This window comes from Phyllobates terribilis, unplaced genomic scaffold (assembly GCF_046119375.1).
Source record: "Phyllobates terribilis strain yellow unplaced genomic scaffold, ASM4611937v1 Scaffold_11__3_contigs__length_659146591, whole genome shotgun sequence".
In the NCBI taxonomy this organism is placed as follows: domain Eukaryota; kingdom Metazoa; phylum Chordata; class Amphibia; order Anura; family Dendrobatidae; genus Phyllobates; species Phyllobates terribilis.
The window spans coordinates 344249368-344276366 of record NW_027362771.1 but is presented as its reverse complement, the minus strand read 5'-3'; the positions used below and the strand labels follow the sequence as shown (position 1 = coordinate 344276366).

The following is a 26999-nucleotide window of genomic DNA, read 5'->3' as shown; positions in this document are numbered from 1 at the left end:
TTCATCTGAATCACATCATTCAGAGATTTAGATGGAAACCCTAATGTAAGTGATCAGCGTAGAACGCAGGATAAATGTCATCCCAAACATTATGCAAAATGTTCCCAATAAAAGCTTCAACTCAATCCACAAAAAAAAAAACAAGTCCCCACTCAGGTCCATCATCTGTTAATGGAAATATAGGTGGCTTCCACGTTACTGGTAGTACAAAGGCTCCGGAAAAGCGTTGTTAATTATTAATGGGGGTCAACTATTTAGGCACATCAGGAGCTCTCCAAATGAGACATTGTGTCCGCTCTGGCTTCCAGCTATTTTTTCGCTCAAAAAGTCAAACTGTGCTTCTTCTCTTCCAAGCCCTGCACCCAAAAAGTAGTTTTGCCCACATATGGGGGTATCTGCGTACTCAGGAGAAATTGCACAACAAATTTTGGGGTCCAGTGTCTGTTACCCTTGTGAAAAAAATAAATTGGAACTAAACATTTTTGTGGTGAAAATAAAAAAAATTGCATTTTTCTGACGTTATAAACTTTTGTGAAGCACCTGGGGGTTTCAAGGTGCTCACCTCACATCTAGTTATATTCCTTGAGGGGTCTAGTTTGCAAATTGTGGCCACTTGGGGGGAGGGGGTGAGGAGTCTCCACTGTTTAGGCATATCAGGGGCTCTCCAAATGCATCCTCTGTAGATTCCAGACATTTTTGCATTCAAAAAGTCAAGCAGTGCTCCTTCCCTTCTGAGTACCCAGACAGTTTTCCCCCACGTATGGGGTATGGGCAAAATCAGGAGAAATTGCTCAACAAATTTTGACTTTTTTCTCCAGGTACCCTTGTGAAAATAAAAAATTAGGGCTAAAGTAAAATTTGAAAAAGTAAAGTGTTCATTTCTTCATTTTACATTGCATTCATTCCTGTGAAGAGCCTAAGGGATTAATAAACTTCTTGAATGTGGTTTGGAGGGGTGCAGTTTTTAGAATGGTGTCACTTTGTGTATTTTCTGTCATCTAGGCCCCAAAAGTCACTTCAAATGTGATGAGGTCCCTAAGAAAAATGGTTTTGTAAATTTTGTTGAAAGAATGAGAAGTTGATCAACCTTTGTGTGATCGCTGGTGTTCCGTGATCATGAACCTTTCTGGGGGGGGGGGAATTAAACTCTAGCTTCAACCCCTCACCTATGGAGTCCACAGGCTTAGATACATTTTCCCAGGCAGGAAAAAATACTTTTAATCTCCCATCAACCTGAGTTCTGGAATCAATCTCCCGGATCTTTTCAGGAGCCCTGATAAAAAAATTAAAAAAAAAAAAAAAAAAAAAAACTTCCCTAGGGAGTTCTTTCCTCTGTATCTGGACCCCATCCATTTCTGGTCCCTTTGTCTCAGGGGCATGATGGGTCTGCTTTTCCTTGAATTTTGGAATGCTAGTCAACGGGAGCCCCTTTGAGTCTAATGCCTAGTCCAGGATTTTGTACAGGTTTGAGCCAAAACGGAAATTTCCCTCACATTGGATACAGCAGTTTGGATTTATAATGAAAATCCCCAGTTCAGTTTAAGTAAAAGAGCCCTTCGGAGTGAGTTTGAAAAGCAGCATGTGCGAGCCGTAAGCCTAACTGCATCCGAAGACGTGTCTGCCAAAATATTCCGCTGACGCCCTTTACGATAGTCCGGAGGCTTGCTAGCAGTTCGTCCCTTAGACACTTGTTCCTGATCTGGGATTCTAGTTAAGTCACACGTTAAGATCTTGCTGTGCAGGCGGCTGCTATGTTGGCCTTCAAGGATGCCACCCCTGATTCTTAGACCTTCTCTAGCTTCTCATGCTTTCCATAAGGGAACAGGATTCCTTAGCAAGAGTACTTTCATTACAACTTTAGCATATTCTTTCACTGGACGCAGGTGACCATTTACTTTTACATAATGCGCATTTGTTTAGTTTTAGCCTGGGCCTTCCTAGGCCTGTCCTATAATACATAGGAGTAAAAATATAGGGATTATTTGTGCAGGGGGAACCACCCCACCCAACACTAGCTACCAAGACAGGTGTTACAGCTTCTTCTGTAGGCTCTCCTGGCTGGTTGCAGTTATCTATTTTGCCATGAGGAGTTGGATTTATACTCCTCCTGCTGAAATGACATCACCTCTTTCCACTTCCTGTTACAGCCTTCATAGAGAAGTAAGCACCACACCATGCTTCTCCCTGTAGAATGCCACAGAGGATATTTTTCCCCCCAGGTAGAGACTGCACCATTCTAGGACAAACTCCCTTCTCCCAGAGATACACAGTCATTCCAGGTCATGTGCCCTTCTCTGGAGATGTCTTGCCAGGCCATGTGACCACCCATGCACTGAACCGTGCCAGGCCCTGTTGTGCTTCAGATCTTGAACTGGGACCAACTGCCCAAGATAAGACTCTCCTCCATTCATCCAGCAGAACTGTTAGCTCTCCCTCAAGGACAGGAAACCACTTCATGTATAGAGGCTCAACCTTTTAAAGCTATAGGTTTTCTGTCCTAGGGGACAGATCCAATCTCCATGGTGCAGTCATGGGGAAGGGACAAACACTACACAACCTCATCCAGTTGATATTCAATTAAGTCCTGCCAATAGGGCATGATTACTCCTCCCCCAACCCAGTTATGCTCAAACTTAACATGCATAAAACACCATATACAATGCTAAAATTAACCTGCCATTATTATTCTCCAGGTCATTACAAGTTCGTATACACACCAAAACATGTGTAGGTTTTTTTATTTATTTAAGTGGTGAAAAAAAAGCCATTTTCCCGAGACCATACTAGCATTTTATGGATGAGTTACTGGCCTTTGATTCTGAAAGACTTCCTCATGAATGTTTTATAACATTAAGCACAGTATAAACCCACTGAAGTGTATGAGCACCATACTATAGGTTAGTGATAAAGCACTTATTTTAAAGAAAAAAAAAATCTAGTACATTGCATATACTTTTGTAAGATCACAACACAAAGCAGGTTTCATTTGTCAATTGTTTTTCGTTAGACCAACTCTTGAAAACACGACTTTATACATGATACTCAAACTAGACAGTAAAAGTATAAGTGATTGATTTAGACATTTTATTAATAAAACAAGTACATGTAAAGTTTCCAAAATCAATTGAAGATATATTTCTTTAAATCAAGATTAATAAAAAGCTAAAATGCTACACTGAAATAAATGAGCTGACATAGGAGTTGAAAATAGTATGGCAAAACATTTGTACAAAAAGACAGTTTTATTTACAAATTTACATTATGCATCATATATTAAGTCTTACTCTTCATCTGAATCATTATCTTCAGGCAAAGGACGAGATCTGCAATGAAAGGAAATAAACAGATTATTATAAAGAGTCATTGGTGAAATCAAGGAGCTAAGTGCAATGCTTTAGAACTCCCCCCACCTTTGTGTAGAAAAAAAAAAAAAAAGTCTTGCATTGCCAGAGTATGTTCACATATATAGCAAATTTTGTAGACTGAATATTCTCTGCATATACCAGAGTTGAGAAAAAGATTACATCCACAGAAAAAGCCAGTTGTGTGGCACAGATTTGAAGTCATCGCTTGTCCATTTACAATGCAGATTTCACTTTACAATTTGCAGAATTTGCTACTGCAGATAATTCTGCTGTACATACACAATGTGCAAGAGTCCCAATTTCAAATCTGCTGAGCATGTCAATTTATGTTGTGGATTTCCTTTGCAGCCAAGTCAAAGATCTTAGCAGAACACTATCCTGCATAAACAGGACATGGTCTGTTAAGAGCAATGAGAGTCTATGCCCACAGAACGGTTACTATTATTTCTTTGAGCATTGTAGGTCAGCTGATCAGTGGTAGTTTACAGCCATTGTTCAGCCACTTTATACAAGTGCACTTAATCAGCAGACCGAAAAGTGACCAACTTGGAAGTTAAATTGTAAAAGTTTTACTAGTTAGTTTTAGAGAGTCTGTCCAGTTTTCACAACGTACAAGGGGACAGTCAAGCTAATACCAACTATCAGTAGCACAAAAGAAACGTCAAAATTCCTCAGTTGAGAATAACAGAAGCTTCCCTACTTACTTCCTTGGTGCTTTTTTAACTCCACTGCCACCAGCTTCCTCTTCATCCTCGGATGGTATACGGTTTTCTTTTTCAGAGATTATAGATGGTCCGCCAAAGAAGTCTCCAATACCCTTCTGCCATTTTGGTGTCGGTCTAATGCATACAGGATTTCCCCCTGCATATTTGCCTTCAGCTTCGCATATGTAAAAGATCAGAAAGAAAATCAGTATATGAGGATAAATTACTATGCAACAAGTCGCAAAAAAAGTTTAATGTTGGGGGAGATCCATCAAAAACCAAGTACAAGGCACAGAATTTTGTACACAGCAACCCAACAAGATGCCTAACATTAGAGCCATTCCCCATAGCAATCTGTATTAACATCACTTGGTCTTTATTGTGTAGGACCCAGGGCTGTGAAGTCAGTAAGCCAAACCTCCGAATCCTTAATTTCCATGACACCGACTCCCTCATACATGGCTCATGTTTAAGTGATAAATTTACTGTAGCAGATTCATCTCAGCTGAAAGTCTAGACTTTTAGATCAGGAATAGGACATTTCAGAACTTCCCCAAATTCTTATGAAAAAAAATATTCCTCAAACTGCATTATATATAATATATATATGCAAATATATAATTATAATATAATAATTATAATATATATGCAAATATATAATAAACTGTACCCAATTTTTTATATATTTTAGGAGGTGGAGTCGGTCCATTTTATACTGACTCGGGCTCCACCAAAATGGGCTCAGACTTCACAGCCCTGGTAGGACCCATTCCCAGTTATGTTATGAAACATCTAGAGGTGCAGCCTACAACACAGCCAGCATTGTATCGTGTCAATTTGGTGTATGACTAGAAGTTGAGATTAGATTTATTGAGGCCTATAGCTAATGTAAAAGAAGAAAGTCCAGCTAACTCGCCATCAGGTGCACAGAACACAGCGTGGAAGAAAAGATTCCAACTCTGACGATCCAATAGAGTAAGGATTGGCTTTTACTGAAAGGAAACAAGCTATAAATAAGTGATCTGAAACATGTTGCATTTCAGCACTTAGGTCTTGCTTGTTTTATATAGATCATTCAATTAAAACCAATTACTCTATAGGAAGGTCTTCGATTTTCTTCATATCTCAGAGCTTGTGCCAACAGAAGTCTCAGATTTTCTACATTTTAAAAGCCATTCTAGGCAAAACACTTCACTTCATAGAATGTTAAAAGTTGGAGGGAACCTGTAGGGTCATCTGGTCCAACCCCCTGCTGAATGCAGGATTCACTAAACCATCTCAGCCAGATGTCTGCCCAGCCTCTGTTTGAAGACTTCCATTAAAGAACTCACTACCTCTCATGGCAGCCTGTTCCACTCATTGATCACCCTGTCAAAATTATTTTTCTAATATCTAATGGGCATCTTCTCCCTTTCAGTTTCATTCCGTTGCTTCTAGTCTTTCTTTGTGCAAATGAGAATAAAGCTGATCCCTCTACAGTAACAGCCCTTGAAATATTCAGACAGCTATTAAGTCTTTCAGTCTTCTCTTTTGCAAGCTAAACTTTCCCAAATCCTCTTAACTGTTCCTCATAGGACATTGTTTGCAGATCAGTCATCATTTTGGTTGTCTTCTCTGAACTTGCTCCAGCTTCTTCACAAGAGTGGGGTAGGTCACTGTGTTCTTGACTAGTGAACAGACGTGCTTGGGGAACCATGGTCCTGCAAACCTTTACACTCTACATAAAGATGTATGGATTGTGGAATAGATTGTTATAGGAAATATATGGAGTGATTAATATTGGTGTAAAGCAAGAGCTACACAGTGGTCATCTACACACAATAAGAGTTAAAAGATTTTCTGCGAGGATCAATGAAATGCCCTCACATATTGCTGAAATTCAGGTTCCTTGGGGATGCTAGTTTCTTCTTGGAAATTTACTGATCTCCTGTGAGGCAGGCTCTTGTTTCACTTGAGCTTAGACTGCTTTGCTCATTGTGGCACATTGGATTTGTGTGTAATTTGTATGTTTTCTGCATTACTGAATATAAATATTACATTTTGTGATGTGCCTATTCAAGCATAGTTCCCTTCCTATTTACATTTAAAAATCGTATTTGCTTAACATTTTACAATGTTTCTCACTATAGCTCTATCCATGTCAATTCCTCAATGGAATTATATATCCCTTTAATTGCAGTTTTAGTAGGATAAAGAATGGATGTCATTTATCCTTCCATTATACAATGAGTTGCACTCTAAGCTAGATATTGATCGCCATTAGTGTTGAGCGGACATGCTCCGATAAGGCCTTCCTTGCATACTGTGGGCCTTACCCAGCTTCTCACTGACTGCAGTAAAGGCATTGTGTGCTCTTAGTGTGTGAGCATATGCACATTCACACTGCCCGGGAGCTTCCTTTCTGTTGCCTTTGCCCACTACAGTAATACATCTAGAGATGTAATGGGTGGCTTTAGGGAAGAGACTAAAACTAAATGTGCGCAGGCTCCTGACTGAATAGGTTAATATCCCCACTGCCAATGATGTTAGAGAATGCATGCACCCCTGCTCATATAACAACTGTTTTGGGTAGATAGTGGAACTGTATACATTATGGATCCTGATATAGTACATCGGGATATATCTGAAGGATGGCTATTAGTGATGAGTGAACATTCATGGAAAAGGCATTATCCGAGCATGCTTATGAGCCAAGTTTCTTTGGCGTGCTCGGAAAATGTTTGCGTTCCTGAGGCAGATGTGTGCGGCTGTCTAACAGCCGTGAGACATGCGGCGACACGAACAAACATTCTCCAAGCATATTTTCAGATAGTCTCTTCTGTAAAGCCACCCATTACATCTCTAGATGTATTAGTGTAGTGAGCAAAGGTAGCAGAAAGAAGCTCCAGGCCACTGTGTGCACACAAGGTTGGGCGTAGGCAGTGCAAGTATGCATGTGCTCACACTCCAATAGCACACATATGTGGTCAGTATTTTTTATCAGGAGTGGGAGCCAAAACCAGGAGCGGGTGATAAATGCAGAATTGGTGACTTGTTTCTTTTATACCTTTTCTTTGATTGTCCCTCACTTAGCTTTAACTCCCACTCCTGAGAAAAAATACTGATCGTGGGGCCGTGGCCTAAGACCCACAATATGCAAGCGAGGGGAATATAACAGTGCCCCAAACTTGTCCTTGTTAAGTGTGCACTGAAGACACCCCATTTACAAGATACTTATCAGGCACTGTATCAGTGCTATGTTCTCATGTTGCAGCCAAAAGCAGACTGATGGATTTTCCAGGATTCCAGAGTTCAGCTTTGCTTCCACCATGCAAGCAGAAATAAAATGTTTTGGGCCACCAATGCAACCCAGGAAGTTATAAAACACTTGGTAAAAGGGTATAACTGAAGAAGTGGAATTGTCTGAACATAAAGTTAAGAGTGCTTCACTCTGCTGTATTTGTGTTTCTTCACTAAAGAACTGATGGCAACGCATTTTTACACTTCCCAATTGCTTTCTATGGGTGAAAAACTTCAAAGACATTGAAACAGGCTACAGTTTTCTAATTCAACTAGGGAATAATAAGCATGTAAATGAGATTTCTGAAATCTCAGCTGTTGCTGGTACTGTAAAATGCACAAATGTGAACATGTCCTAACAGAGCTGGTATATTTCTAAGGGTTAAGTCTCCATTACAGTGCAGCTCATTGTAGGGTGACAGACTGCCCGAAAAATTACAGGATAGAAAAGGGTGAAATGAGATCAAGAACCGATGTTTGTGGCAAAGTGAAAAAAAAACAAGCACATACTACTTGATACATTTTGGAACAGTTAGGTGGCCAGTCAGACCCCAGAATCAAGACTAGAGGGCCACTGGCCATGAGGAACTTACATTTCTTCCCGGAAGGAGAGGTGACGTTGCTGGAGGAACTCGCTGTGGCGCCAAATGACTTCCTCGGTGCTCGGGCAGCAACAGCTGAAAGAGAGGGAAGAGGTGACCGGCGTGTCCGGGGGTCCCTACTGCTCGGGGCTGGCAGGCTCTCCCGGCGTGTCCGGGGGTCCCTACTGCTCGGGGCTGGCAGGCTCTCCCGGCGTGTCCGGGGGTCCCTACTGCTCGGGGCTGGCAGGCTCTCCCGGCGTGTCCGGGGGTCCCTACTGCTCGGGGCTGGCAGGCTCTCCCGGCGTGTCCGGGGGTCCCTACTGCTCGGGGCTGGCAGGCTCTCCCGGCGTGTCCGGGGGTCCCTACTGCTCGGGGCTGGTAGGCTCACACCAACAGAGCGGGCGATGCTTCTCCAAGCGATATCACAAGAGCTCGGACATTTTGGCGCGCACCTTCTCATGGCGCCAAAATACATAACCCATTACATGCCCCAGCAGCCCGTCCAATTACTAGAACGCCGCCATGACGCGCCTAGTAAGAGGCAGCACAGGGAACATGCTATGGAGAACTACAAAGAGGACAGCGCCGTCGAAGAAACCACGGCAGTAGCGGCTCCTCGTACAGCCCCGGACAGTTAGTGGTGCCCACAGCACGTCCACCCGCCGTAGTTAGCCGCTCACCTTTCCTGTAGCTGCCGGTGGAGTGTCCCGCACTATCAGCCTTTGTTCGCACCATACTGCTGCCGCCCGCTATCACACAGTAATGGTTATGGCGCACTTTAAAGCTCACACTTTGGCGCTCACAGTCTCGCCCCGCCCCACGTATTCCTATTGCACACATTTCTTTACGCCACGCCCACTGTTTAGTTATCATCCAATGAAGACAGAGAGGAAGCTGTCAGTCATCCTGCTTCGCTTCGCTCCCGCCATGTGTGAGGAGGGGCGTGTGCTGCTCTGGAGTTTCCCGCTCAGTGGTGTGACTGGCAGGCGGCATCCAGTGCCAGTGTGCTGTATTGTGTGTGTGGCATACCACTGAGCCTTTATAGAGTCGTGTGTGCCCAGAACATGGCTTTACCACATGGAATATAGTCTATGGGAGCGCAGTACATGCAATCACTCCCAATACTGCGGCATTGTGGAAGCTGTGATGGGTTGGGAGTATTTATCGCATGTAACTAATATACTTACATATTAGCCAGAATTCAGTCATTTGTCTGTCACCATCTGAGTATGTGTAACGTGGCAGCTGTGGCCGAGGAATTTCTCGGGCCACAGAAAGTGGGTGTCCTGGCTGTGAGTGTGTTACGCCCGTGCAGGCCACATGTAACCGATGTTGCTGGTTTGCCAGGACCAGATGTTTCACAGTTCAATAAGGGAAACCACCATTCCAAAATTAGCTCTTTATTAAAAGGAAACTTGGTGGAGAATATATACAGGAGATAGTGGCACATAGTCTTGTGCAGGTTTCTTTACAACGTGGAGCATTTTCCACAGTTTCCTTCTTTCTGCCGTTTCTCTATTAGTCTCTATGTCCACTGTCTCTCATTACTTCACCACAACCCAACTTTAGCACTACAGTCCTCCTGAGCAAGAGTCATTTAATTGTCCTGCAGTTCCGCGTCTTCTTTTCCTGCCCGGGACACTTGACTCATCCTAAGTACTCAGTCCTGTTTGGGCCTGTTATCTTCAAGCATTACAAACTCGGTCTTGCGGCTAGGCGTCCTTTCCTAGGACCTGTTTCCAGAAGGTCACTGTCTCTTAGGCACTTCTGTTCTGGATCTCGCTATCCCTTTTCTTTGGTCTCCTCTCACTTAGGTTCTCCCCAGAATGTGGCACTGCTCACCTTTAGGTTCACTTGCTATGCACTCCAGGCCCTATCTGACAGGAAATTGTCAATTTCTTGTCAACTTTTCCCCTCCCACTCTGGGCTAGTCCTCCCAGCTCTGCCCCGCTTCCCTTCCGCACCTGCTTTTCCTTTCCTATTACCCTGTCTGTACTGGTCCCTAATCAGCCTGTCTACCAGTCAGCCGTGCCCACCCGCCTGCCAGCCGTGCCCACCTGCCTGTGTCAGCCAGCTCACCAGCCGAATCTGCCAGTACCTGCGTGCCCCGTTGTGGGTCAACAGCTGTGTGACCGGGGTCTGCCCTGGAGTAGCACCTGGGCCACCTCCCTCGTCCTTCCTCGGGTTGCGGAGTCGTAAAGCTGCCGTGCGTCCGGGGTCGGATTGGGCGAGGCCCCTAGTTACGCCCCTCCAGGCACTCCTCGGTCCATGGCCCCAGTGGGACCACTAACCATGCACACGCCAGAAGATCCAGGCGTGAGCGTAACAATTATACTATACTAGCAGCCCGAGTTCCGAAACAAATACGTTTCGGAAGCTAGAAAAGTGTGCTCTACATAATAAAAGCTAACTCAAATTAACCATGTCGATTTACTTTCAGCCTTTTTACATGATAAACAACAAAGTTGTCATAATTAATAAATTAGTAAATGGCATTACAGAAAATAAAATTTATAAGATTACAGACACGTTCACCAATTCAGAAAGTGAATTGCCCAGGGCAGATCGACTAGAAATCTCTCCGTATGAAAACAAATTGTATATGTGCTAAAGAATTAATTCAGCCGCTTGGATTTCTAGCACATGCATTATTGTACGATGGAAATCCCTTAATAAAACTTCATACTTCTGGAACCACTTCCAATTAAACAAAAAAACTAATTACATTTCTGGATTCCCCGCATTTAAATATGTTTTTCATAAGCAGGTTGATTCTGTGTTGTAGCATTAAGTTTTGAGTTAATCAGAAAAGAACAGATCAGTAGAAGCTGTGTTGGTAATGGCAGAGCCAGAGTAAATCGGACTCACCTCAACATTAAGCGCTTTATGTATTAAGATGTAATATATGGGACCTACATTATACTGTATCAAGGACTATGGGGAATGCATTGTACTATATGAAGGACTGTGGGGTGCATTATATTATGGTGAGAGCATTGTACTATATGGAGAACTATGGGGGGTGCATTATACAATATGGAAGACTATGGGATACATTATACTATAGGGAGGATATGGGCTGTGCATTATACTATATGGAGGACTATGGGGAGTGCATTATACTATATGGAGGACTGTGGGGTGCATTTTACTGTATGGAGGACTGGGGTGTCCATTATACTGTATGGAGGACTATGGGGTGTGTATTACACTATATGGAGGACTATGGGGAGTGTATTATACTATATAGAGGACTATGGGGAGTATATTACTCTTAATGGAGGACTATGGGGAGTGTGTCATACTATATAGAGGAGTATGGGGAGTGTATTATACTATATGGAGGGCTATGGGGCACATTATACTATATGGAGGACTATGGGGCACATTATACTATATGGAGGACTATGGTGTGCGTTATATGAGGACTATGGGGTGTATTATACTAAACAAGCAAAATGCTGCCTATTCATCGAGTGATTGGATTGTTTTTGCCGGAACAAAATTCATTGTTCTCAGCAGCACATCACCCTGTGAAAAGTGCAGATATGCTGCTGATAACATAATACTGTATGGGGACAGATTGAGCTATTAGTGATCATTCTGTCTCCATCATTCTTCCTCAGTTGGTGTAAAGAGGCCGGGAAACAAGTGTCGAACGACTTCAATATTGTCGATCACGCTTGTTTAGTGGCCTGAACTCGGCGCATGTAAATACAACCAAAATGTTTCTGTGTGATGGTGCAATATGTGAGCATTTGGGGTCCCACTTTAAACTTTTGCCCAGGGCCCCACTTTGTCTAAAACCGGCCCTGGGTATAACTTTAAGGTCCATTTAGGCTATTTCGCAATTGTGAACTTACATTTGGCGATTACATGTTTGAATAAACAGGACGTCAATCACCCGATGAACATGCAAAACGGATTGGATTGTTCATGCCAGTATTAAAATAATCAATCTCGGCAGCACATTGTCCTGTTTAAATAGGTGAGGTGTTCAGTGGCGTCGCATGGGTTGCCAGAGCCCAGGATAAGGAAAGTATTTTTCAGCCCCTAACCCAGAGGTGTCAAACTCAAGGCCTGTTGGCCAAGTCCGGCCCGCCATGTCATTTTATATGGCAACAAGGTCAGAACACAGAAAGACCGGCTCTCCCCGTTTACCGTATGGAGAATCGGTTGGAGCAGTGAGGAGGTGTGCATCGGAGCTTAAATTCTAAGATGGCACCTGCCCTCCTGTTGTCACAGCACCCCCTCTACTAAGTGGTGGCTGCATTCTCAGTCAACATAGCCAGTGTTTAGCAGAGGGGGCGGAGCCAGCACAGGGAGCTGGTGCCATCTTGGAATCTAAGCAGATGCAGCCAACGCTTAGTAGAAGAGCTGGCTCCAGCACAAGGAGCAGGTGCCATTTTTGTGAGTGAGTGAACACAGTCACCCAACACAAAGAGTGAACGCAGTTAGCCAGCACAAAAATTGGACGTAGTCGGTCAGCACAAACAGTGAATGCAGTAAGCCAGCACTTTTGAGTGGTTCCATCCTTGAATCAGAGCAGACATAGCTAGTATATAGCATAGGAAGCAGTCCATCTTGGACTCTGAGGTCTGGCAGAGCTCTCTTAGCCCTATTACCCAGGGACAGCTTTTTTAGCCCTACTACCCAGGGACAGTGCACGTAGCTCTACTACCCAGGAATAGCTCTCTTGTAGGCCTACTACCCAAGAACAGCTGTTATAGCCCATGACTAGTCCATGCATTTCAGTCTGTGCTCATACCATGTTGCACAGACATCTGAATCAGCCAGCATAAAGAGTGAACGCAGTCAGCCAGCACTTTTGCGTGGTTCCAACTTTGAATCAGAACAGATGCAGCCACTACTTAGCATAGGGAGCAGTCTGTCTTGGACTCTGAGGTCTGTCACAGCTCTCTTAGCCCTAATGGACAAGGACAGCTCTTTTAACCCTACTACCCAGGGACAGTGCTCTTAACCCTACTACCCAGGGACAGCTCTCTTATAGCCCTACTACCCAGGGACAGCTCGCTTATAGCCCATGGCCAGTCTGTGCATTGCAGCCTGTGCTCGTACCGTGTTGCATGGATGTCTGCATGAGCCCTTACAATTACAAGTGGCCATTTGAAGGCAATCATAATGCTGATGTGGCCCTCGATGAAAATGAGTCTGACACCCTTACTCTAACCCATGGACTGTTAGGAGTCCCTGAATCCCTGGCACAATATTGAACCCCACTAGTTTAGCAACGGGGAAGGGGGGGCAGAGGGAGCGGTTGCCCTGAGCATCTGACTCGGAGGGGCCCATCCAGAGCGACCGCTACCCCTACCTCTATCAGCGTGTGCAGGGCGCCATTACAGTTAAACACTGCAGTACAGCTGTAAGGGACCTAAGGTGGCTGTGATGGCGAGAGAATGTTGCACTTCTTCACCCCGGCTCCCAAACAAAGACAAGAGTCCCAGACTTCCCATGTGGTTACTGTGATGCATGGCAATTACGGTTTGCTTGTAGTTCTGTTCCATCCTTGGTCCATTGCCTTCAGGGACCGTTACTTGAACATTAAAGGACTTCCACTCCATGATTATATAAAAACACAATTTTACTTTTAACTTCAGCATAGCAGAGCATTCAGGGAAGGACAATAGCATTGGCAGAGTTACAGTTCTTTACACAGCACGTGTTCTTGTTTACCGTCCGTCTGTCCATCCGTCGTGAGCTATCCCTTTTCTTAGCTGGCCACTTTGGCCGTGAAGATAGCTGAGGCACTGCAGCCTTGTGAGTCCCGCACTGCCCTCTCAGGACTAACGCCCGTCCATATAGTCCTCCGCTTCTTGGAGGACTTAAAAGAAGCCACACCCACTACCTCTTCTAGACCGTAGGTCCCGAACATAATGGGAAAGTCTTGGTCCGACTTACAGGCCGACGATTCTCTACTGCTGGACCGACCGTGCTGCTGCTCTTTTCCCTGGTCCTGCCACAACTGCCCTATAACAGTCACTTCTCCCAGTCCCCATTGTCCTGCTCCTCCCACATTTAGCAACTCCTAATCCTTTAACTATTTCCTACCTTAACTGCATCTTATCTTAAAGTGCCCACCTCTGCACTACCCCAATCTTATCTACCTAAACCTAAACTAACCCTACAGCTACACGTCTGACATTAGTCATATGCATGTTCATATACATATAATAAACAGAGTATAATGCATTGTGCACAAGGAGGAAAGAGGCGCATGACCTTTCCGGTCACCCCCTTACACAGCAGTGAGACATGGTCTCCCTGCACTACCGATCTCTGTTCTGTAGGCCGCAGGTTGCTTTAGACCTGCAGAACAACAGGTCTTTTGAGAAGCAACATGATAATGTCATCATACCAGGACTCTGATGTCCTGTGCCTTGACGCAATGATATCGCCACGTTGGTCCACCTGGGCATTGCTATCTGCCAGTAGACTTGCCGAGGTTAAGTGAGTATATGTTTTGGGTTGTTTTTTCATTTTAACCCATTACTTGCCAAAATTAGCAATTTTCATTTTTTTTTTTTTTTTGGACCTAATTGGACCTAATTAGAAAATCTTAGTTGCTAGAAGCAAAAAATTAGGCGTCCCAAAAAAAGGACATTGGTAGATAATGGGTTAATATTGTATGAAGGCCATCATACAGTGTGAGAGCTACTAATGGGGCTCTCATACAGAGTGGGGACTACTGAGGGGGCTCTCATATGGAATAGAGGCTACTAAAGTGGCTATCATACACTGTGTGGGCTACTGCGGAGTCAATCATACAGTGTGGGAGCTACTAGGGAGGCCATTATACAGTGTGGGGGCTATTGAGGCCATCATACAGTGTGGGGGCTACTGTGCGGGCCATCGTACATTGTGTGGACTACTATGGGAGGCATCATACAATGTGGGGGCTAGTACACAGTGTGTTTCAAAAACTAATATATTCATTCACTGTCTAATCCAATTGGAGTAATAATTAAAATATAGCTTTTATTAATTATATTAAAATGTACAGTATTTACACAAATTAATAAAGATCATCTCACAGTGCCAAAGGTATTAGAATAACAGGTGTGTCCTAATTGGATTTCTCTCTATGTTGGATATTAGCCTATTATTTGTGATCCATAGTGAGCTGCTGTTAGTATGATGTTGACAGATAGTCTAACAATCTGTACTTGAAGGGCCTGAGTGGAAGATTCAAGAGATTTTTTCTCCTGATCAAGAAGTAATCACATAAAGCAAATAGAATTTTCAGTAGCTCTCTTTTCCCACTGTACTAAAAATTCAGGAGTGCATTTTCTCCGAGCAGGAATAATGTAATTTCTGAGTCCCTTAGGAATGATCAGGGGCAAACATATCGCAGGTGCAGCTGCACCGGGGCTTGGAGGTGGAGGGGGGCTCTTGCAGGGCGGCTAATAATGAGGGCGATCTGGCCTGTTGCTCGGAGCCCGAGGCTCCGGGGGGCCCATGGCCAGATGTCCCTCATCATGTGAGGCAGGCAGGGAGCGATCCCTGCAGCTCGACTGCCTACAGGAGAAAATGGCAGAGGACCTGCAGGAATCCGTCCTCTGCTTCCTGCCTGGCACTTTCTCTCTAACACAGGCGCGCGCGGCTTGATGACATCAGCATGCAGCACGCCCCTCTGTCAGAGAGAAAGTTGTCGACGGCGATGCTGCACAGGAACAGACTGAGAGGTGAGTGTTGTTTTTTTTTAGCAATACACTGGGGAGAGGCCCAGAACAATGATGGGGTGGTGGCGGAGAACATTGATGGGGTGGTGGAGATGACAATGATGGAGGTGGTGGAGATGACGATGACAGAGTTGATAGAGAGGACAATGATGAGGGCGGGGGAGAGGACAATGATGAGGGTGGGGGAGAGGACAATTATGGGGGTGGGGGAGATGACAATGATGGTGGGGTAGAGGACAATGTTGGGAGGGGTGGAGATGACAATGATGGAGGTGGGGAGATGACAATGATGGAGGTGTTGAAGAGGACAATGAGGGATGTGGAGGAGATGACAATGAGGGATGTGGGGGAGAGGACAATGATGGATGTGGGTGAGAGAACAATGATGGATGTGGGGGAGAGGACAATTAGAGGGGTGGGGAGATGACAATGAGGGATGTGGGGGAGAGGACAATGAGGGAGATGGGGGAGAGGACAATGACGGATGTGGGGGGGCAATGAGGGTGATGGGGGATAGGACAATGAAGGGTGATTGGGATGTGTGGGATGGGAGAAAGGGGGACTTATAATGGACTTATGAACAGAGGAGGGGGTGGAGGGCATTAGATATGGATGTAAAATGAGTTGGGTGGTGGAGGAGGGTGCTAAGTCCCTGGTAGCATCCTCCCCATCTCAGAATTCATTAAAACACTATCAGGGACTTAAAATTTCTTGGGCAGTGGGAGAGGAGGGGGTAAGCTGGATAGGACACTTTAGAATGAATTGAAAGGTGGGAGAAGTCGCTGTTAGGGGCTTGTAAGAAATTGGGAGGTGGCGGAGGCTGCTCAGTACCTGATAATGTCTTCTCCCACCCTCAAATTTATTATGATGCTATCAAGGACTTATAATGAATGGGGGGGGGACTGGACACCCCATGATCAGCTTATAATCCAGGGACCCTTTTAACAACAGGAGATTGTCCAAATAGGACTACCCCTTTAAGTATTAATAATAGAAGATCAAGTAAAACAGAAAATACTAGCACGGTTCAGAAAAGCATTGAAAGTGGTAAAATAACATTACTTAAAATATGCACACAAGAGGAAAGTGCACACATTCTGGATTTGCAGGAGAAAATTCTGCTGAATGTCCTAATGTGTTGGCAGGAAGAACACTGCGTAAAATACATTTCTTTGCCACGTTTTTTACATGATTTTGTTGTGTATTTTCCCCCACTCATTAGTATGGGTGAAATATGCTCAATAATTGACATTGTGCAGATTTTAATCTGCTACAAATCTGCAAGAAAAAAATAAGCAACATGTGCATGAGACTTCAGGGAATTCACTTTGCTTGTACTGTAAAACCTTGCATATTTTCCGTGCGCACATAGCCTTAAATTTAATTGAGGAGAGTCACAGACACTGAATAATTTATATTATTTGTTGGCGGAGATTATAGTTAATGGGAGAACAATGCTGCTATCACTTTATATTTTGATTACTGCGCGGCTAATAACATGTTAATGGTGGGTTACATATCTGTAGTCAGGGACGCAGTGTGGGGGAGACATATGTATATTGTGGTAAAGCGACACAAAACACACGTCTCGGGTTAACTTCCTGCTGGTTTATTTAGACGGCATAAGCTCCAACAGGGTTCCACAAAAATAAACAGGCCCTCTCCGGGGTAACGGAAAGACAAAAGATAAAGTATAACAGAGTCCATTATCGAGCGGGGTTTCGCCTGCTCCGGGTAGCGCAATGAAGTCTCACCAAACACTCTGGCTTCACCAAACACAGCCTGGAGACTTTACTCTCCAGACCACACACTGCACACAACAAAACAGTGACTGAGCATTTAAACTTTCTCAGCCACACCTTGAGGGGAGGTAGTGTGCATAGCTTCCCACATATGTGGCTTCCCACATATTCTCCCCACCTCTGCCCAAAGCCGGGGGTTTGGGCACCTTCAGATACCAGACAGTGAATTCTAGAGCGGGCATCAGCGTTCCCGTGTAACTTCCCTGGCCTATGCCCCACATGAAAATTAAAATCCTGAAGACCTAGGAACCATCTAGTTACCCCGGCATTTTTACCCCTCTTTTTCCTCAACCAACTCAAAGGGGCATGATCTGACACCAATTTAAACTTCCCGCCTAGTAGGTAATATTTTAGTGTATCTATGGCCCACTTTATGGCTAAACACTCTTTTTCTACTATTGCGTAGTTCTTCTCACAGGACGAAAGCTTCCGGCTCAGATAGAGAATGGGATGTTCTTCCCCATTTATCTCTTGAGAGAGTACGGCTCCAAGACCAACCTCTGAAGCATCTATCTGGACTACGAACTCTTTCTTAAAGTCTGGTGCTACCAGGACCGGCTGCTTACACAGTTGAAATGTGGACTCTGTTTCCTCCGTCCACTTCACCATGGTTGATCTGGTGTCTTTCAGGAGATCCGTTAGTGGCATGGCCATCATGGCAAAATTTGGGATAAACCGCCAGTAATATCCCACCATTCCCCGGAACGCTCTAACCTGCTTCTTGGAGAACAGTTGCGACCAGGTCTGGATTGCCTCCACTTTATTGACTTGCGGCTTTATTTCGCCTCACCTGATGACATAGCCCAAGTACTTGGCCTCCTCTTTTCCAACGTATTTGTAGTAAATCCCATCTTCCTCAGAGCATCCAGAATGGCCTGTAGTTTAGGTAGATGACTAGCCCAGTCTTTGCTAAAGACTACAATGTTGTCAAGGTAGGCTATGGTATACTTCTTATGTGGGGCTAGTTGGCCCTGGGGGTGGGGCGGTCGCTTGGCCCTGGATGGCGTCATCCTGAAGATGTATCTGCTGCTGCTGTTCCTGCTGGTGTTGCTGCTACGCTTTCTGCTGCAACTGGTTCTGCAGACCGGTCACCATTCTGGTTGCTCTTCTCTGAACTTGCTCCAGTTTAAAGTGGGCGACAGTAGGAAGTGTATTTCTTGAACATGAATACAAGCCATGGAGATGCCGGGGATTGAACCCGGGGCCTCACACATGCAAAGCGTGCGCTCTACCACTGAGCTACATCCCATATATATATATATATATATATATATATATATATATATATATATATTACTTCACTGTCTAATCCAATTGTAGTAATCATTAAAATATAGCTTTTATTAATTTTATTAAAATATACAGTATCTACACAAATTAATAAAGAGCATCTCACAGTACCAAAGGTATTAGAATAACAGGTAAGTCCTATATTAATTAGTCAGTCTGAATTATGAGACGGTTATCTCTCACAGATGACTAGTTCAACTCCCTATATTTAATACACTGTTAAAATTGAAACGGCTAGTCAATTATTTGATGTCAACAGTGATCCTATTAAAAGATTCATTCACTTTGACAGATATTGTGAGTGCTGTATGTTAGCTAGTCCATCGGTGTCAGTTGTGAGACTATCTGTAAGGCCACAGACCCACTATCAGTATTTGGTCAGTATTCAGTCAGTATTTTTTCTCAGGAGTGGGAGTCAAAATCAGGAGTGGGTGATAAACGCTGAATTGGTGACTTGTTTCTATTATACATTTTCTCTGATTGTTCCTCACCTGGTTTTGGCTCCCACACCAGAGAAAAAATACTGACCAAATACTGATCAAATACTGATAGTGGGGCCATGGCCTAAACATCACACTAACAGCAGCTTACTATGGATCACAAATATAGTTAATTAGTATCCAACATAGAGAGTAATCCAATTAGGAATGTAATTCCTTAAACATTCACTCCTAAAAGGACTGGCTAAGGCTATGTGCCCACGATACGTTTTTTAAGCGTTTCTGCAGCGTTTTCCTCTGATAGGTCAAGTAACAAGCTCTGATGACCACTTCCAGTAGATTTGCTACTTTTTTCACCAAATAATAGCATCAAAAGTAAAAAAAAAGTGATGTACTTTAGGGGTGATGCTTAACAGAGAGTGCGTTTGCAAAGTTAGATATAGAATCATTCATTGTTTGGGAATCGTTTGCATAATACAAGGGACAAATAGTGATATTCATCCCTGACGTCCTATATTTTGTTTGTCAGACACAAGGACAGTTATGGAAACTAATATAACTTAACTATAATAATATCCAGTATTTGGCGGATACTCTAATAGAAGCTAAACAGACCCCATAATAGATAAAGGGATACTAGTGATGGTTTTAACGTCCGTCATGCAACAAATACAGTTTGCAACAAAACCGATGGTGGTTCTGGTGCCATATTCTTGTACTGATGGTGATTCTAGTATCATAATCCTGTTCAAATGGTGGTTCTGGTGATATATTCGTGTAGTGATGGTTGTTCTGGTGCTGTATTCATGTACTAATGATGGCTCTGGTTATGTATTCATGTAGTGATGATGGTTCTGGTGCTGTATTCATCTACAGAATTATCATCAGTACATGATTACGAAAACAAAATCATCACCAGTACATAAATAGAGCACTAGAGCCATAAATAGTACATAAATACAGCACCAGAAGTATAATCCGTAAACAAATAGGTCACTAGAACCACCATCACTACATGAATAAGGCACCAAAACCACCATCAGTAAATGAATACATCACCAGAACCACCATCAGTACATTAACCCCTTCACGACCTTAGATGTACCCATAAATCCAGGTTGGTAAGTACTTAATGACCTTGGATGTAGGGATAAGTCCAGGAGATTCTGTGCACACAGGGGCTGTGCGCGCGTGATCGCTGCCGGGTGTTCAGCTGATATGATAGCTGATACTCGGCACTCACTGCCAGGAGTGGTGCCCGCACGGCTTCCGGAAGTTTAACAAGCTAAATGCTGCGATTGATATCGATTGCAGCATTTAGAAGGCAGGCAGAGGGAGGGAGCCCCCTCTGCCCTCTGATTAGCGCCCCTGTGACTTCATCGCGGGGGCCCGATCATTGCCATGGTGACCCTATGTCATCATGACGACATCTGGGTCACCAGAGCTAGCTTGTTATACCATGCTCAGAGTTTGTCTGTCATTGCAGCCTTGACTGTTTATACATCATAGCAATGCTCGTGCATTGCTATCCTTTCTAAGCAATCAGACTGCAAAAAGTTGGGACCATCAGTTGTGTTGTGCAGAAGTCTGGTGGATGCATAGCTGATAGTCCTACTGAATAGACTGTTAGAATTTGTATTATGGCAAGAAAAAAGCAGCTAAGTAAAGAAAAACGAGTGGCCATCATTACTTTAAGAAATGAAGGTCAGTCAGTCCGAAAAGTTGGGAAAACTTTGAAAGTGTCCCCAAGTGCAGTTGCAAAAACCATCAAGCGCTACAAAGAAACTGGCTCACATGAGGACCGCCCCAGGAAAGGAAGACCAAGAGTCACCTCTGCTTCTGAGGATAAGTTTATCCGAGTCACCAGCCTCAGAAATCGCAGGTTAACAGCAGCTCAGATTAGAGACCAGGTCAATGCCACACAGAGTTCTAGCAGCAGACACATCTCTTCAACAACTGTTAAGAGGAGACTTTGTGCAGCAGGCCTTCATGGTCAAATAGCTGCTAGGAAACCACTGCTAAGGACAGGCAACAAGCAGAAGAGACTTGTTTGGGCTAAAGAACACAAGGAATGGACATTAGACCAGTGGAAATCTGTGCTTTGGTCTGATGAGTCCAAATTTGAGATCTTTGGTTCCAACCACCGTGTCTTTGTGCGATGCAGAAAAGGTGAACGGATGGACTCTACATGCCTGGTTCCCACCGTGAAGCATGGAGGAGGAGGTGTGATGGTGTGGGGGTGCTTTGCTGGTGACACTGTTGGGGATTTATTCAAAATTGAAGGCATACTGAACCAGCATGGCTACCACAGCATCTTGTAGCGGCATGCTATTCCATCCGGTTTGCGTTTAGTTGGACCATCATTTATTTTTCAACAGGACAATGACCGCAAACACACCTCCAGGCTGTGTAAGGGCTATCTGACCAAGAAGGAGAGTGATGGGGTGCTACGCCAGATGACCTGGCCTCCACAGTCACCAGACCTGAACCCAATCGAGATGGTTTGGGGTGAGCTGGACCGCAGAGTGAAGGCAAAAGGGCCAACAAGTGCTAAGCATCTCTGGGAACTCCTTCAAGATTGTTGGAAGACCATTTCCGGTGACTACCTCTTGAAGCTCATCAAGAGAATGCCAAGAGTGTGCAAAGCAGTCATCAAAGCAAAAGGTGGCTACTTTGAAGAACCTAGAATATAAGACATATTTTCAGTTGTTTCACACTTTTTTGTTAAGTATATAATTCCACATGTGTTAATTCATAGTTTTGATGACTTCAGTGTGAATGTACAATTTTCATAGTCATGAAAATACAGAAAAATCTTTAAATGAGGTGTGTCCAAACTTTTGTTCTGTACTGTACATGTGCACAGGACAATTGTTAACATGATCGCTAGTCCACATAGAATAGCATTGATACGATGATATTTAAAGGGAATTTTCACCCCCCAAATGTCAATTAAAGTGCATACACATTTATATAGGGGACGTAACCTCTATAAAAATTGTACCACGCATATACAATTTAACTTAAAGGGAACCTGACAGCTGATAAATTCTGCCCAAACCGTGGGCAGCATGTAATCAGCTACTGGCTGTAGTATCTCAGCCATGTGTTTGTCTCTGAAACGCAGCATATGTTTAATCGCCTCCGGGGATCGAACTGCACACGGGTGACGAGTTGTACATGCCTATACGTGCATATAGGTAGAGGCTTGCAGTCAGTCAGAGGCTTGTCACTAGTGCACATCGTGGCTCAGTCCCCGATAGTGGTTAAAGCATGTTTTTCTCTGAAACGCCACAACGTTTCAGAGACCAACATACATGGGTGAGATACTACAGTCAGTGGCCCACGATTTGTATCAGCTGACAGGTTCCCTTTAACTCCTTTACCATCTTGGGTTTTTCCATTTTTGCGTTTTCAATTTTTGCTCTTCTTCCTCCCAGAGCCATAACTTTTTTATTTTTTCGTCAATATGGCCATGTAAGGCTTTTCTTTGGGACGAGTTGCACTTTTGAACGACACCATTGATTTTACCATACCGTGTACTAGAAAACAGGAAAAAAATCCAAGTGCGGTGAAATTGCAAAAAAGGTGCCATTATACAATCTTTTTTTTTTCACCATGTTCACTAAATGCTAAAACTGACCTGCCATTATTATTCTCCAGGTCATTACGAGTTGAGTTCGCAGATACCAAACATGTATAGGTTCTTTTTTTAGATGGTGAAAAAAAATCCAAAGTTTGTAAAAAAAAAAACAAAAACAAATGGCGCCATATTCTGAGGCCTGTAGCGTCTCGATTTTCGGGATCTGGGGCCGGGTGGGGGCTTATTTTTTTGCGTGGCGAGCTGACGTTTTTATTGATACCATTTTGGAGTAGATACGATGTTTTGATCTCCTGTTATTAAATTTTTTTTCAATGTTGTGGCGACCCAAAAATTCTGGCGTTTTGATTTTTTTGCCACCTTCCCGCAGGCAAAAAACGCTCTGAATTTTCTGCTGCGTTTTTGCTGCCAAGAGATGCAGAAATGTGCGCATATAGCCTAAATGAATCAGGAGTGTCTGACAAGCGGTATGCAAAAGATTTGTGGCGTAAGTAAGGGCTCATTCAGACATCTGTGCAAATCGGTCCGAGCATGGATGTCAATGCATGGACTGGCAGTGCCTCTCCCGACCGAAGCGTGACGGCTTCATGTATTTCTATGACGCCATCACGGTGGGGTTAGGAGAGCCACGGACAGTCCATGCATTGCGATACCTGCTCAGAACGATTTGCACAGACATCTGAATGATCCCCAACGCCACACTTGTCAAGAATCTTGTCCCACCCCAGCTCTACTCAATTTGTCAGATCTGGGCAAAAATGTTGTAAGAACACCATAAGTTGTAGCACAGCCTTGCGTTGCGTCAAAATTTTGTGACTTTTCAAGGCTTTTTACTGCAGTAATCTGGTGTAAAATCTTTGATGAATCTGGTCCATCTACTTGCCTATCAAACTCTCACTGGTTTTCTTTTCCAGACTTCTGCAGCCAATCAGCAGCGTCTGATTGGCTGCAGTGGTTATATGTCATCTGAGACAGAAACAGTTTAATAGCTCTTCCATCTCAGACGACACATGACCCGTGCAGTCAATGAGTGGCTGCTGATTAGCTAAAGCAAAGTGACATTGTCCACCAGAAGGGTGTTACTCCTTTATCCAGCATTGGGCATTGCACCCTGTGTCTGCTGCTGCCGGGTCTCTCTGCTCCTCAGTTTGTAATGGCAACCCAACGCAATTCAGTGATATCACTCTCTCAGGCTCTATAGCATGGAATGCCGCCTTAGTATTACGTTTGTTGCCATCCACGCCGGTTCCATTAACTGTTTCCTTGTGCTAGCTCTTCTCCATCACTTGGTAACACTGCTATACTGTGGGCCATTTTTGCCTTGGACCTTGTGATAAACCCAGACTTGCTAAATTGCCAAGTCAACATTACCATACTGCTGCCAGCTCTGCAGTGGACTTTGTGACAAATTCAGTTCTTCTATATCGCTGAGTCCACCTTGCCATGTTATGGTGAACCTAAGCTCTGATCCAATGGTTCCTCTTCCCTGAGTCTTTCCTGCTTCATCGGATCCCATTATTTCTATTAGCTTCTTCTGTTGCAGGGGAGGCTGGAGCCCCCAGGTCAGAGCAGTGGGCGGAAGCCCACATGACGTGGGTTTGGTGGAGGTGGAGGCACAGGTGAGGGGGTTATAAGGCGAGGGGGAGGCGAGGTCAGGTCTTTTTCCCCGCTGCCAGGACAAGAGAAAGGCCCAGCGTGAATACCTTGAACATGTGGCCCGAGCTGGAGAGTCCCTGGAGGTGCTCCTTCTCTGGCGCCTGGCCCTTGGTCCATCCGGGAAAAAGCGCACCGGGGGGCGGAATCGTCTGGCTGGGCGCTCTAGTAGTCCACGGTCCTCAGGTAAGCCTTCCTCAAATCGCCGTCCCACGATGCCAGCCACTTGCGCCTCTATCCAGCCCGGGGGGTGTCCTCTGGCTGCCGTCTGGAGGGCTTCCAGGAGGTCTTCAGTGGTCACCATGGGGATCAGGTCTTCTCTTGTCCTGGTAGCGTGGAAAAAGGAAAAAGGGGTCTCGAGCATTTGAGGAGGTCAAACGGTCTCATGGTGGCATGCATCAAGATCCTTGAAGTTGGTAAAATCTTGTTCAGGGGATTCATCAAGACTGGGATCCTCTTGGGATACCTTGGTTGGGGTCTGGTGATTTCTGAGGCTTGCAGCAAAAGGAATGCCGGGCCCCTGGTTTGGCGATTATCCATTTATAAACCCTTTGGGGTTATGGGTGCTCCTGAGCCTGTGTTAGCGGCTGGGAGTAATTGCTGGCTGGTTTATTGGTGGTCACCAGATTTCGGAGCTTCAAGGACCTTAGCACGTGTTCTTTACGAATGCTTTTACATGTTTGTATTGTGTGCAATAAAGGCCATTGTGGCCGAGATTTATCCAACTTCTTAAGTCCGTTGTTCTTTGGGTAAGGTCATGAGAGGTTGGGGAGGTTTAATAAGGGACTAAGGGATTATAAAAGGCAGGTTCAGAGGACCACACCGATAATTGACAATACCAGCCTCATGTTCTGGCAAACAACTTCTGTAGTTCCATCATCTGGACAAAGGACTATTAGGATCCACCCCACCGAGTGATAGATAAGGAGGAAGTGGGAGGAGCAGTGGGAGACACAGGCAGTGTTACCAAGGATCCTTTCATCTCCTATTTGGAAATCCTCCAAAGCCAAGTGCTTCACATTCCTTATAAACTTCAATGGAGAACGCCACATTGATGCACAACCATCTCTTAATACTCTTAGCACTACAGCCTTGCGGCACTGGGGTCCTGGGTTCAAATCCCAGCAAGGACAACATTTGCACGGAGTTTGTATGTTCTCCCCGTGTTTCCGTGGGTTTCCTCTGGGTTCTAAGGTTACTTCTCACTCATCAAAGACATACTGATAGGGAATCTAGATTGTGAGCCCAATGGGGACAGTGATGATAATGTCTGCAAAGTGCTGTGGCATTTATGGTGCAATATAAGCAAAATAAATATAACCACTGTCGGGGCTGAAGATATCCTCTGGTGACCAGTACAGGAGGAAATGGAGAAGAAAACCAGGGCTCTGAAGCTCGCAATGGAGGCAGCAGGGTTCTGTTGGTGATGGTGGGTTTCCTATAGCTCTCAGTGGGCTTTGTACCAGGAACATTGGTGCTGACAGACCCTGAGTGACCTGTGGCTCAGTGTATAAGGGGCCCTAGGTATCAGGGACTGACTGGCACAATGTGGTGGCACCATTTATATGATTTTCATGGTGCCACATATTATAGTTTCAGTCTAGAACCTCTTTAGCAATAATCCCATGTACAGCATTGCTGACTGGAGATACAACCACTGCCCCTCACGCCAGAAAGTGCCCCGATACCTGACCCGGCCCCCGGGAGCATTGGGGTAATACTGAAGCCTATGGGTGCCAATATTCTGAGAACACTGATATTTAAGCCCAAATGAACTCCTACTGTAAAACCTGTCAGTAAATATGTAAGGAAAATGTGCAAATGTCTCAGGTGAACTACTGTGTAACCATGGAAACGAAGAGGACGGATTTCTGGAGGGAGGACGGATTTCTGGAGGCAGCACAGAGGGCGCCGTCCTGCGTCACTCCCGGTGCAGCTACAAAAGCTCTCACGGGGGCGGAGTCACTTCCTGTCACGTGAAATATCCGCGTTCTTCTGCCGGTTCCGGTTGGTGCCGCCATCTGTCAGCTCTGTGGTGGCGGGGTCTCCTGTTTCCTTCTACAAGACGCCGGAGGAATCATGTCCGCAGATCTGCTGGGCTGGTGTGTGGGAGAGATGGAGCGCCGCTTCGGATTAAGCGTTAGCGAAGACATCGTCCAGTAAGTTCACCGGGGGCAAGATGCCGCCATGTAATAGGGCAGGGAGAGACCGTGGGCATTGCTGTGACAGTGTGGGGGAGAGACCGTGGGCATTGCTGTGACAGTGTGGGGGAGAGACCGTGGGCATTGCTGTGACAGTGTGGGGGGGAGACCGTGGGCATTGTTGTGACAGTGCGGGGGGGGGGGGGAGAGACCGTGGGCATTGTTGTGACAGTGTGGGGGAGAGACCGTGGGCATTGTCGTGACAGTGCGGGGGGGGTGGAGAGACCGTGGGCATTGTCGTGACAGTGCGGGGGGGGTGGAGAGACCGTGGGCATTGTTGTGACAGTGTGGGGGGGGGGAGAGACCGTGGGCATTGTTGTGACAGTGCGGGGGGGGGGGAGAGACTGTGGGCATTGTTGTGACAGTGCGGGGGGGTGGGGGGG

General features: G+C 44.9%; 2 protein-coding genes across 3 annotated transcripts in view; one reads left to right on the top strand and one right to left on the bottom strand.

The window, feature by feature from the left end:
* Nucleotides 1-3070: 3070 nt before the first annotated feature.
* Nucleotides 3071-8762, bottom strand: PCLAF (PCNA clamp associated factor). Its single transcript, XM_073650793.1, has 4 exons — nt 8610-8762; nt 7942-8025; nt 4070-4244; nt 3071-3323 (listed from the first exon to the last, which is right to left on the bottom strand). The coding sequence occupies exons 1-4, from the start codon at nt 8662-8664 to the stop codon at nt 3281-3283; spliced, it is 357 nt and encodes a 118-aa protein (XP_073506894.1). The 5' UTR covers nt 8665-8762; the 3' UTR covers nt 3071-3280.
* Nucleotides 8763-26366: 17604 nt separating this feature from the next.
* TRIP4 (thyroid hormone receptor interactor 4) overlaps nt 26367-26999 on the top strand; it is a 191179-nt gene continuing 190546 nt past the window's right edge. For both annotated transcript variants that reach the window (XM_073652833.1, XM_073652834.1), the window contains exon 1: nt 26367-26574. In XM_073652833.1, the coding sequence (XP_073508934.1) occupies nt 26495-26574 (80 nt within the window). In that variant the 5' untranslated portion in view covers nt 26367-26494. The remainder of the gene's footprint in view (nt 26575-26999) is intronic.